Genomic DNA, 12,457 nt, shown 5'->3' with positions numbered 1-12,457 from the left:
CTGTTAGCATCACCATGGTTCTGGCCCTTAGCAAGGCTTCTTTCTTCTTTAGCACCTCATTAACCCTCAGCAGGTTAAACAGACACAGCCCAGCTCTGTCCTAGAGACTCAGGAGCCCTGAGCGTGGGTGGGTGAGAGGGCATCAGCACTTTGAACCAGCACCCTCGGTGATTAAAGCACTGAAGTTTGAGAATGCTGGTTGTTGATGACCCTGGATGAACAAAATGGGAGCCCGTTATAGGAAATACACACAGCATAAAAATACAACCAGTGCAAAATATAATTCTGTGATGATAACATCATTCTGTCCTAGCCCTCAAAGTAGAACCAATTTCAGTCTCCTGTCAGGCTTCTTCCTTCACCTGTTCAGCCCACGACCCCCTACCTCCATCCCCAGGCCGCCCCAATGGCCCCTTTGTGTTACCCCCAGCACAGACATCTCATAATCTGTGCAGCTGATGACCTTTTATGGTCAAAGTTCTTGGAGAGTGGAAAATCCCAGTCAGTTTTGGTTTCCTATCCGAAGACTTTCTCAGCAGCAAGTTGCCAGGAAATTATTAACAATGAATGACCTGCCCTGGCAGTCCTAGGGCAGGAGAGCTTGTCTTTACAGGGAGACCCATCCCCTCCACACCAGGAAGTGGCCTCAGCAGGTGCAGGCTGGTCGTGTAACACGACTTTAGTCATATAATTCACATAATCAGGCTGAGCCCACCGTCATTTTTCTGTGGAAATTATGGTAGAGCACACCTGAACTATTGAGAAGCTGCTGCTTACTTTTATATAGTTAATTGAGTTTCTGAAAAGATGAGTGTAAATTGACTGGAAGATTTTTGGATGTGTACATTTATCATCCTCTCTGGTCATAATTTGGCTCCTGATTATTGTCAGTCTCTTTGGGGTGAGGAAAACCATTAATAAAAGCAAATGTGGATGGTTTGAGATGAGTGCAGAAAGGACATAGGTCAGGGTGGCTGGACATCAGAGATTCAGCCTTATTCCTCCCAGATTCACCTTTTCCTTGTTGGGGAGCACTTACTGATCTTGCTGCCATCTGCCCTCTTGAAGTAGTGGTGCCCATGCATATTGCACACACAACAGGAAGGCACATTTATTTATTTTTAAAATATTTTTAATTGATTTCAGAGAGGAAGGGAGAGGGAGATAGACATATTAATGAATTGGGAGAATCAAAATCCAGGCATGTGCCCTGACCTCTTGGTTCATAGGTCAATGCTCAACCACTGAGCAACACCAGCAGAGCCAGGCTAGCACTTTTATTTTATTTTATTTATTTTTGTTAATCCTTATTCAAGGAAATTTTTTTCATTGATTGGGAGGGATGGAGGAGAAAGGGAGAGAGAGAGAGACAGAGAAAGGAACATAAATGTGAAAGAGACACATTGATTGGTTGCCTCCTGCACTCAACCTTGAATGGGAGGAACAAACCCACAACCTATGCCCTTGACTGGGAATCGAACCCATGACCCTTTGGTGTGAGGGCTGACACTCTAACCATTGACCAATACTGGCCAGGGCCAGGCTGACACATTTAAATGTGGATATCCAGATATGGATATGACTCTACCAAAGTGTGGGGGATAATAAAAGGAGGGTTTCAATCACAGAGGTCCATGACTCTGGACAACCTGGCTTACACAACTTAGCTTCCTCTCTGGAACCGGGTTATTCTCCAGTCCTTACTCAAGCTTAGGGCAGCCCCTTAGGAGTCTCAGTGAAGGTATCTTCCCTCCTGTAAAGAGTGAAATTGGAGTCCGGCATTTCTTCTTATATTGTTTCTGGGGGACTGTTTCATCCAGTTGGCATCCTACCCTTCCATGGATGGTTGAGGTGGGAAAGCTATTTAAGCCCCTCTTTTGGAAAGATTTCTACCTGTATCCTTGGCCTCATCAGGCCAACCATATCAGAATGCAACATGGTAACCCAACATGCATGGCAGGGCTGCACTGTGAACAGTAGGGAACTCTCAAAGGTTCCCCTTCACCCTGACATTTTTGTACCATCTGACTATGTCGACCACATCTCCTCTTCTAAACTCACTCCCTTTTCTCCACAGTCTGAGATACACTAACTTTGCCTTTCTTTCTCTGCCTGCCTCTTCTTATAACGTACATTTGCATACCTCTTGTGTGTGTTACAAAATTCATTCACAGACCACTGGTTTGAGTGAGAAAACAGATGTAAGAGAAGTTCAGATAGTTTCTCAATGTCACTCATCTAGAGTTGTAATTCTAATCCAGATTTTTGAATGCTCATATTCATTGTTCAGTTTTGTGTTGGTTTTTTTTTTTCACTACAGCCCAGTTGCCTGATGTGCTATTTTTTAAAAATCTCTCCATCCATTTTTTCCTTTTCCTATCAGTTGTGAGGCTTTTTCCTTCACAAGTTAAAGTTTTGATTGAAAAACTTTTAAACTATGCTCCTGGCCATTCTGCTCCTAGTTTACCCGAGTCACCTTCCTAAAACATGGCTTTCATCATGCCATGTCCCAGCACCCAATTTCTACTGCTCACCATGACGTAAACGACTTTATTTCCTTTACTGTGCAATAAATATCGCTCCTTTTCTTAGTGCCCACTGAGCATCAGGTACTATACTAAATTCTTTATGTTTCTTCAATTTAATCCATGTAACACCCACATAATACAATCTTTATTAATTGCTTATTATACAATAAGACTGAGGCTTTAGAAATACTTAAGGTTAAAAAAATAAGTTTAAATATAGAATTCAAATTCATGTCTGCTTGCTAAACTTTTCTTTTCTTTTCTTTTCTTTTCTTTTTTTTTTTTTTTTTTTACCACATAAGGCCTCTCTTGAGGAAATGACTGAATAATTGATGAGGACAAAGCCTTTGGAAATACAGAATAATTTTGTGAATAAATATTGCTTGACAGTTCTCTTTCTCCTCCTTCTCCTCCTCCTTCTTCTTTTTTGATATTTCACTTCTGCAGAACGTTCTGGAGAGAGAGAACCACGAGTAAGAGAGAGAGAGAGAAATAACAGGGATTTCCCACCGACCGCCACGTACACTTTTCAGACCATAAGGGCCCCTTTCCCGGGATCTTCTGGACAGAAATACAGAACGTCTCTAAGAGCTTTAACTCCCTGTGGTGCCACCATGGAGTTCTGCAACTGGGGTCACCTTGTGGGTAGGGCCTGGATTTAAAAAAATAAATATGGAAAATAAGGAAGATCCCTGCCATACTCTTCAGCTCACAGGGCCCCCTTTTCTCAATCCTCTGGCCCCACGCAGGGATCCTCTGAGCGTTTTGCTACCTGTGCTCCTTGTGCAGTTCCAAAGCTGGGAGAGAAAAGAGGAAAATTTCAAAACTGCCCTCTTTACAGGTTGCCTCTTCAGGTTTTGTCTCCCCTCCCCAGTCTGCCTGCTGTTCTTACTTTTCAGTCCTCAGTCAGTAGATACTGTATTTGCCCCTTGTTTTAATTGTACTCAGTTGGAGAGATAGGCTCTAGTGGGCTGACTTCACCTTGGCCAGCACCAGAAGCCCACGTTTGATATGTTTTGTTTAGATATTTTTATTTCTTTATATATATTATTATTTTTTTAATATAATAAATCTTTATTGTTCAGATTACTACAATTGTTCCTCTTTTTTCTCCCCATAACCCCCGACACCCGGTTCCCACCCCACCCTCTGCCCTTACCTCCCCCCCCCACTGTCCTCATCCATAAGTGTACGATTTTTGTCCAGTCTCTTCCCGCACCCCCCACACCCCTTTCCCCCCGAGAATTGTCAGTCCAATCCCTTTCTATGCCCCTGATTCTATGATATTCACCAGTTTATTCTGTTCCTCAGATTTTTAATTCACTTGGTTTTTAGATTCACTTGTTGATAGATATGTATTTGTTGTTCATAATTTTTATCTTTACCTTTTTCTTCTTCTTCCTCTTCTTAAAGAATACCCTTCAGCATTTCATATAATCCTGGTTTGGTGGTGATGAACTCCTTTAACTTTTTCTTATCTGTGAAGCTCTTTATCTGACCTTCAATTCTGAATGATAGCTTTGCTGGGTAGAGTAATCTTGGTTGTAGGTTCTTGCTATTCATCACTTTGAATATTTCTTGCCACTCCAGTCTGGCCTGCATAGTTTCTGTTGAGAAATCAGCTGACAATCGTATAGGTGCTCCCTTGTAGGTAACTAACTGTTTTTCTCTTGCTGCTTTTAATGTTCTCTCTTTGTCTTTTGCTCTTGGCATTTTAATTATGACGTGTCTTGGTGTGGTCCTCTTTGGATTCCTTTTGTTTGGAGTTCTATGCACTTCCTGGACTTGTAAGTCTATTTCTTTCACCAGGTGGGGGAAGTTTTCTGTCATTATTTCTTCAAATAGGTTTTCAGTGTCTTGCTCTCTCTCTTCTTCTGGCACCCAATTATTCTGATGTTGGTATGCTTGAAGTTGTCCCAGAGGCTTCTTACACTATCTTCAACTTTTTGGATTCTTTTTTCTTTTTGTTTTCCGGTTGAGTGTTTTTTGCTTCTTTGTATTTCAAATCTTTGACTTGATTCTTGCATTCCTCTAGTCTGCTTTTGGGTCTCTGTATAATATTTTTTATTTCAGTCAGTGTATGTTTAATTTCTAGTTGGTCCTTTTTCATATCCTAGAGGGTCTCGCTAAATTTATCAGCCTTTTCTAGAAAATTCTTGAAAAACCTTATAACCGTGGTTTTGAACTCTATATCCAGTCATTTGATTTCCTCCATTTCTTTCATTTGTGATCTGTTTCTTTGTCTCCACATTTCCGCTGCTTCCCTGAGTTGGTAGGGCAGCTTTGTGTGCTAGGTGTCCTATAGGGCCCAGTGGCTCAGCCTCCCCAGTTACCGGAGGTGGACACTCTTGGTGCACCCCTTTGTGGACTGTGTGTACAGCCTTGTTGTAATTAAGTCTTGATTATTGTTGGTATCACTGGGAGGAATTGACCTCCAGGCCAATTGGCTGTAAGGATCAGCAGTGACTACTCTGGGAGAACTTCTGTGCTGGAGACAGCCTTATGAGACAAGACTTGCAAAACTGCAAAAGCCTCTGTGCTCAGCTTGGATGGGGCGGAGTCTCAGGGCTGAGCAGACAGTCTTGGTTTCCCGTCAGCCCTGCCCTATGAGGCTCCTGGGTCTCATTGTCCCTCGGTAATCGCTGCAAGCACCTGTAAGAGTAAGCCGCGCTCGAGTTTTGCCAGCTGCCAGACAGTCCAGTTTCTCTTCCAATGAATCTGGATTCCCAGATTATCGCCCGGAACTGGAGTTCATCGCAGTGGGGAGCTTCCGTTTCCCACCCGCTAGAGAAAGCCAGAAGTACACTCAGCAGTCAGTCCTCTCTTCGTGCACTCAAACACGTGCTTCCAGACCTCTGCCTCTCACAGCTCCCCTGAGTTTCCGCCTGGCAGTCCAGATTCCCCCCCATATAAGCCTGGGTCCCCAGAGTCTCGCCCAGAGCTAGGGTTCAGTGCAGTCAAAACTGGGGTTCAGCATAATCGGGAGCTTTTGTCTCCTTCCCGCTAGAGAAAGCCAGCCAGGCACTCAGCCGCCTGCGCGCATGTCTCCATACCTCAGCCCTCTGATTCTCTGTGTGCTTTCCTCTTTCCTTCTAGTTGTAGTGTTTCCACTCAGCCAGCTTTCCTGTGGTTCTGGATGATGTTCATTTTGTCTTTTAGTTGTAGTTTTGAACTTGTTGTGCGAGGCAGCAGTTTAGGTGTTTACCTATGCCGCCATCTTGGTTTCTCTCTATATTTATTTATTTTTATTTATATATATTTATAAATAAGCGACTGTCCGACCATCCAAACGGTAGCTATGATGTGCAAAATGACCACCAGGGGGCAGGCGCTCAATGAAGGAGCTACTGAGCTGCAGTGACTTGGCAGTGTTGGTTCTCAGGTGACATACCCCACCTGGAGCCAGAGAAGAGGGAGCCCTGATTCCAGGGTGTGTCACCCAAGAACCACCTTCTCACAATCTGGGACCTCTCTTGGGATGTAGGAGAGCTAATTTTGGCCCAATCCCCGCAGACCAGGCGGAGGGACCCACCTACCAAAGGGACCCCGCTCACTCTGCAAATGCCCTTCAAGTCACAGCGCTGCCCCAGGTGTGGCTGGCCTCGGAGGGACCTGGGGAGGTTGGCTCCAGGGTATGTACAACCCATCTTGCCCAGTCCCGCCTAGCTAGGCTCCTTCTAATTAATTTCCTTTCAATGTGAAAAAATCTGTGCACCAGGTAACTGGTATTTTATAATGCTTTTTCAGAAACATACCATCCTTGAGGCTAAGGGTGAGGACCATATTAGAGGCCAGAGATACAGGGTTTGGTATGGAGAGGGAGAAAAGTACGGGAGGGACACATGTGAGGAGCATGAGACTTAAGTCATTCTTGCTATTGTTAACTTGATTATTAACTCCATTTTTTTTTTCTTTTCAGGTTTGTATGGGACTGTTACCAGCCCTGCTTCAGGAGTGCAGGAAATGAAAATTGGCCCCATCACCTTTCAGTTGGCCACTGGAGATATTGCTAAAGAAGAGGCAGATGTGATTGTAAATTCAACAACAAAGACATTTGATCACAAAGCAGGTACTTTACTTTTAGGTTTTTTGCTACAGTAATGGTCGCAGTAGATCCCATGAAAGAGGGTTTCTTTCTATAACCAAACTATTTTACAGTTACTATAGCCAAACCGGTTTCTACAACTTTGGCTTAATAATATGAATTAATAAGTTTAAAATTATTTTGACATGGTTTCTTATAATTGTTAACAGATATTTCATGAATTTTTCTTCCTCTGATCAGAAATGCCCAGGTTGTAAGATTCCTTTAATGATGGGGAAAGCATTTAGATAATGAGGCAATCATTTTGATCCAAGTGTATTGTACTGATTTTTTACTCAGGTTTGTAAATATGTTGTTGTTTTCATTTAGGGGTCTCCAAAGCAATTTTGGAAAAGGCTGGACAAAATGTGGAAATAGAATGTTCTCGCCTAGGTAAGGCACAATGCTGCTTTTCAGTCCTAAAGTATAAGTGGAAGGCTGAATGTGGGAGGCTGTGGAGAGGGAGACAACATATTAATCTTAAAATCATACATTTTACTAAAGAATTCCACTCATAGAGAATTAGAAATGAAGAGGAGTGAAAAGTGAGATCATGGCTAAACAGAGAAGGTAAGCAAGAAAGATTCATTAGAGGTAGTATTTTAAGAATCTCTTATTAGCACAAAATGCTTTATTTGCCATAGCAGACATTTTGCTTTGTAAACAATAAGAGAGTAAGTTTAGCATCTGATTTTGCATCTTTTTGTTTTGTGTTTCTTAGCTCAACAGCACATCAATGGTTATATAATTACTGATGGTGGAGCACTGAAGTGCAAGAATATTATTCATGTCGATGGTGGAGCTGATGTCAAGAGATCAGTTACCTGTGTTTTGCAAGAGTGTGAAAAATTGAATCACTCGACCATTTGCCTCCCAGCCATTGGGACAGGTTGGTAGCCTCTCAAGGCTAAATTCTTAGGTGTCCCTTTTCCCTTTGATCTCCTGCTGACCTGAATGTAGTTGATGCTGAGTCTGAGGAAGGGCATCTTCCTCACCCCAAGGCAGTCACTGAGGGAATGAGCAAGACATCTGCTCTCTAATATGGAGGGGAAGAGAGGAGAAGAGAAAGGAGCAAAGAGAAAGAATGGCCATCCCTCCTTCTCTTTTCACCTGTTCCTTTCTCTTTTTTCCATCTCCTATATACCCCCATTACTTAGTACTTAACCTTCCCCTCCATCCCTCTTCAAGGAGAACATCAGTGCATCGACTTCTAACTGACTCCCAGGTGAGCATTGCCAAGCCTCTTCTCTCACCTCTTGAGCAGTGGCTGTGCAGGTTGACCTTGGGGCATCTCTGCACAGAAACCTTTCAGTCACCTTAACCCAGTGGGTTCTAATGGGTCAGACACTCAACTCACCACCTTGCTCTTCTCAGCCTACTTGCCTCTTTCTAGTTTCCTGTTTTCCTCTGACTATATAATGATTGAGTGATTGATTCTCCATATACAAAGGTGTTCTTTGGGTTTATCATTACTAAGGTTGTGCTCTTTGAGCTCTTTTCCCTGGAATCTGAGATCTACTAGCATGCATTGAGTTATATGCATTGATTAGGAATTTTTGCTTGGTCTCCCTTAAGAGAGCTAGTCAGGGGAGGCAAATTCCCTCAAGCTTGATGTGGGATGAAGCTGACTGGTTCCAGAAAGGGACCACTCAACACTGGATTGATCATTCCATTGCACAGGAATCTAAGTTTGAATGTCTGCACTGGCCTGTTAGTCCCTCCAATGAAAGTTTAGTCTCAGTAAATTCACCCATCCTTATCACTTTCTGGACCTTCTTCTAATCCCGTGTCCCACATTTTGATTTGTGTAATTCCTCTTAAAGTTTCCAAATGGAATGCTATGTCTACTCTATTACTTTCCTATTTCTAAAAGTATAATCTATTGCCTTTTTATGTTTTCATCCCCCTGTAGTGTCATCCAACCCTAGCACACTAGCCAACATGTTATTTATTATCTATCTATCTATCTATCTATCTATCTATCTATCTATCTATCTATCTACTATCTATCTATCTATCTATCTATCTATCATCTATCTATCTATCTATCTATCTATCTATCTATCTATCTATCATCTATCTACTATCTATCTATCTATCTATCTATCTATCTATCTATCTATCTATCATCTATCTACTATCTATCTATCTATCTATCTATCTATCTATCTATCTATCTATCATCTATCTATCTAACCTATCTATCTATCTATCTATCATCTGTTATGTCTTGTGGAACCCACTAATGATTCTCTAGTCTTTGTCTCCATTTGCAATTTCCTCTTTGTTCTGGTCTTGTGTTTGTATCTTTACTTTATTTGGGCCAAAAAGCAGGCAGCCCAGCGTTAGCATAGACCTGCCCAAGGGAGTGCCCAGGTAGAGTAAAAAAAGAAACAAGGAAATGAGGCTGGTTTAGTTTTCTATACATATGTATGCATGTTTGAGTATTTCTGCGTTACTGCAAACCTTTTGTTTCCTCTATCGACCTGATGGCATTCCTGTTCTGCACAAATAACTGCACATTAGCAGGTTCTCCTTGCTTATCTTCTTTACCTATCTCTATCACCACCTGTGCTGGTTCTTAGACTAATGGATGGCGATGCTTTCTCCCTTAGTGGTGTTTATGAGTTGATTTTGACTGAAGGGGATCAAGACAGCTTCTGGCTGTAAAGGAAGCCCTCTACCTAGTACCTTCAGATATCTGCCCTCAGGGAGAGAATGGGTGGTCAGTGATTCCTGCAAGCACCTCAAGTTCAATGAAAACTCCAAACCCAATTCACTGCCTTCTCCCCCAAAACCTCCCCTTCCTGTTATACCGCTGATTACATCACTTTCTACCTAGAATCCTTGACTCTACCCTCTTTATCACTCCCTTGTTTATTAGACTCTTAATTAGTTTGATTAAGTATTTTCTGAGTGACTGCCATGTGCCAGGCACCGTGCTGAGGCCTGGAGGATAGAAAGATGCCCATGAAAAGGATCCAGTCCACAAGAAACACCTAGCTCATTGTGAGACAGACAGGTAAACAAACATCCGCAATACTGGGTGCCCGTGATATACAAATGAAGGTGTGTGGGTGAGAAAAGAAGGTACATGTATACTTGAACAAAAGGCCAAGTATACAGGCAGTTGGCCTCTTGCTCCTGCTGGCTTTATTTCCTAAATATCTCATTCCTCTGACCTCTTTTTCTTCAATTCTTGTCTATGCCTAACTTTTTATTATAGCCTCCTATCTAGACCTGGGCTCTCTGCCCCAGTGCCTCCTATCCCCCCACCACTGGCATGGTAGGCCTTGCAGACTTATTTTTCTCAAAAACAAATCTATTTCCCTGAACACACCAGGTGAGGGTGCACATCTCACACCAATATTACACAGTTCTAGGCTTTCCCTCAGTTTTCCATACTTCAACTATTGAACACCATTCGTCTTTACATATTATATGCCATGTGTCCTAAGTACCTAGATGAGCTTCTAGCTTTTGATGGGACACATTAAATATTTGTTGAAAGTGAGTTACTATATCTAAACACTCCTATTTAAATTCTTCTATCTATCATGAGATAACCATAGCTTTGCAAAGGAGAATTTCCCTCTTTCCCCGCTCATCTCATTAAACACAAAAACAAAAAACCACACCAAACCTTCTTGGTTAGTTTTATGTGGGGTTTGTCTACATTCCCACAATTGTCCATGGAGCCAAGTCTATCTTATTTCTGCGATAATGGAGGGCACCATCAATGGGATAAACCTAGTGGGCTCTTAGTCTCTCATACCAGGTTTGTCAGGGGACTTTTACATTTTTACCTGCCCTCCCCCACACACTGTGATAGCTGCTGTTCATATGGGACTGCTTCCATAGTTTTTCATGAGAATTTTCAAGGAACTTGCCATGATCTTACCAAGGCAGTAAGCTGGAGGAAAAAAGGTATGGAGCATGCTTAATTAGGAGACGACCCGCTCAGGTGGTAACCTTGAACCCTGCTAGTCAGCTAAGATCTCACCAAGTGTGGGAAGAAAGACTTCCTGGAGGATCAAGGATAACTTGCATGTAAAAGAGTATAGATGATAACAAATAGCTTAGAGCTCTAGGTGTCTTACAAAATTATCTTAGCATAAATCAAGTCCCCAAAGAAAAAGGACTTTGGGTAGAGTCAAGTGATGATAAAGCAAAACAAACAAACAAACAAACAAACAAACAACAAAAAAACACAGTTATTGTCTTTAAAGAGTATCATAACTCAATATGTATTAGTATCCTTTACTTTGGGTATTTTGAGAACACTAGTGAGCCAAAAGGATGAACTGTGCTTTGTAACACAGAGAAACACAATGAGCTGGAATCCGCTAAGTAGAGCAGATATGAACGTCAGACATCAAAAGTTAGATTTCCTTTTTTTTATTGTTGGGCTGTTGGCTTCTTGACATCCTGGAACAAGAACTCTCCACTGCATCTAGGGCTTCAAAAGTGTTTGCTGATGGATTGTTAGAAAAGTCCATGGAGGTGAAAAATTTGTGCTGTGTGGATTCATTCTCTGAGAATTGGAATCCCTAATTTATTCCTCAGCCCTTTCCAACTGGATCCTTATTTTTCTAGTCATTTTTATTTGTCTTTCCAGGAAGTGCTCAACAAGACCCAGATAAGGTTGCTGAAGCCATAATGGATGCCATTGAAGACTTTACCCAGAAAGGTCTAGACCAGTCTGTGAAGAAAGTTAAAGTTGTTGTCTTTCAGCCTCAAATAATGGATGTTTTTTGTGCCAAAGTGAAAAAAAGAGAAGGCTCCCAGGCTCCCTCACAGTCTATAATATCCAAAATTGCATGTGAGTTGTTGATTTTTATGAAATGCATGTTCCTAATATTGAGGTCACATGAGAAATAGCTAAAATTCTACATTATTTTTGTGGTTGTTTATTAGCTTCCCCTGGTTTTATTGAGATATAATTGATATACATCACAGGTTAAGGTGTACTGCATAATAGTTTGACTTTACATATATTACTGCAATATGTTTAGTTAGTATCCATCATTCTCATACATCTCTTAAAATGAGAAAGCAAAATGATTTTTTTTCCTTGTGATGAGAACTTTTAGAATTAAGAGCTTTTGTGTATATTATACAGTTATGTTAACTATAGTCATTATGCTATACATTATATCCTTGGTAATTATTTATCTAGCAACTGTAAGTTTGTACATTTGACCTCTTTTTTTCAATTTTCCCTTCCCCCATCTCTGGTAACCACAAATCTGTTCTCTGTGTTAGTGTGAGTTGTTGTTGTTTTTTTAGCTTCCACATGTAAGTGAGATTTTTCAAACTTATATTTTTATTGATTTAAGAGAGGAAGGGAGAAGGAGAGAGAGAGAGAGGAGAGAGAAAGAAACATCCTTAATGAGAGAGAATCATGGATCCTCTGCCTCTTGCACTCCCCCTACTGGGGATCGAGCCCACAACCCTGGCATGTGCCCTTGACTGGAATCCTCTGGGGACCCTTGGTCTGCAGGCTGATGCTCCATTCACTGAGCCTAACCGGCTAGGGCTGTAAGTGAAATCTTACAGTATTTGTCTTTTTCTGTCCACCTTGTGTCGGTAATCTTTAATGAACTATCAGAAAGAAAAATTAAGAAAACAATCCCATTTACAATTGCATAAAAAAGAATAAAGTATCTAGGAATAAATTTAACCAAGAAGGTAAAACTGATAAGACACTGATGAAAGAAATTAAAGAAGACAAAATAAATGGAAAGATATTATGTGCTCATGTATTGTAAGAATTAATATGTTAATCTATCCATACTTCCTAAAGCAATCTACAGATTCAGTGCAATCCCTATCAAAATTCCAA

The 12,457-nt window shown here is 41.4% G+C and overlaps 1 protein-coding gene across 1 annotated transcript in view; it reads left to right on the top strand.

The window, feature by feature from the left end:
- LOC114229872 (protein mono-ADP-ribosyltransferase PARP14-like) overlaps positions 1 to 12,457 on the top strand; it is a 41,818-nt gene that overhangs the window by 1,856 nt on the left and 27,505 nt on the right. The window contains exons 2-5 of the mRNA XM_054709676.1: positions 6,448 to 6,597; positions 6,943 to 7,005; positions 7,334 to 7,501; positions 11,231 to 11,434. Of these exons, the coding sequence (XP_054565651.1) occupies positions 6,448 to 6,597; positions 6,943 to 7,005; positions 7,334 to 7,501; positions 11,231 to 11,434 (585 nt within the window). The remainder of the gene's footprint in view (positions 1 to 6,447; positions 6,598 to 6,942; positions 7,006 to 7,333; positions 7,502 to 11,230; positions 11,435 to 12,457) is intronic.

Source organism: Eptesicus fuscus, chromosome 3 (genome assembly GCF_027574615.1).
Source record: "Eptesicus fuscus isolate TK198812 chromosome 3, DD_ASM_mEF_20220401, whole genome shotgun sequence".
Classification (NCBI taxonomy): Eukaryota; Metazoa; Chordata; class Mammalia; order Chiroptera; family Vespertilionidae; genus Eptesicus; species Eptesicus fuscus.
Note: the sequence above shows the minus strand (reverse complement) of the source record. Positions and strands in the feature narration are given on the sequence as shown.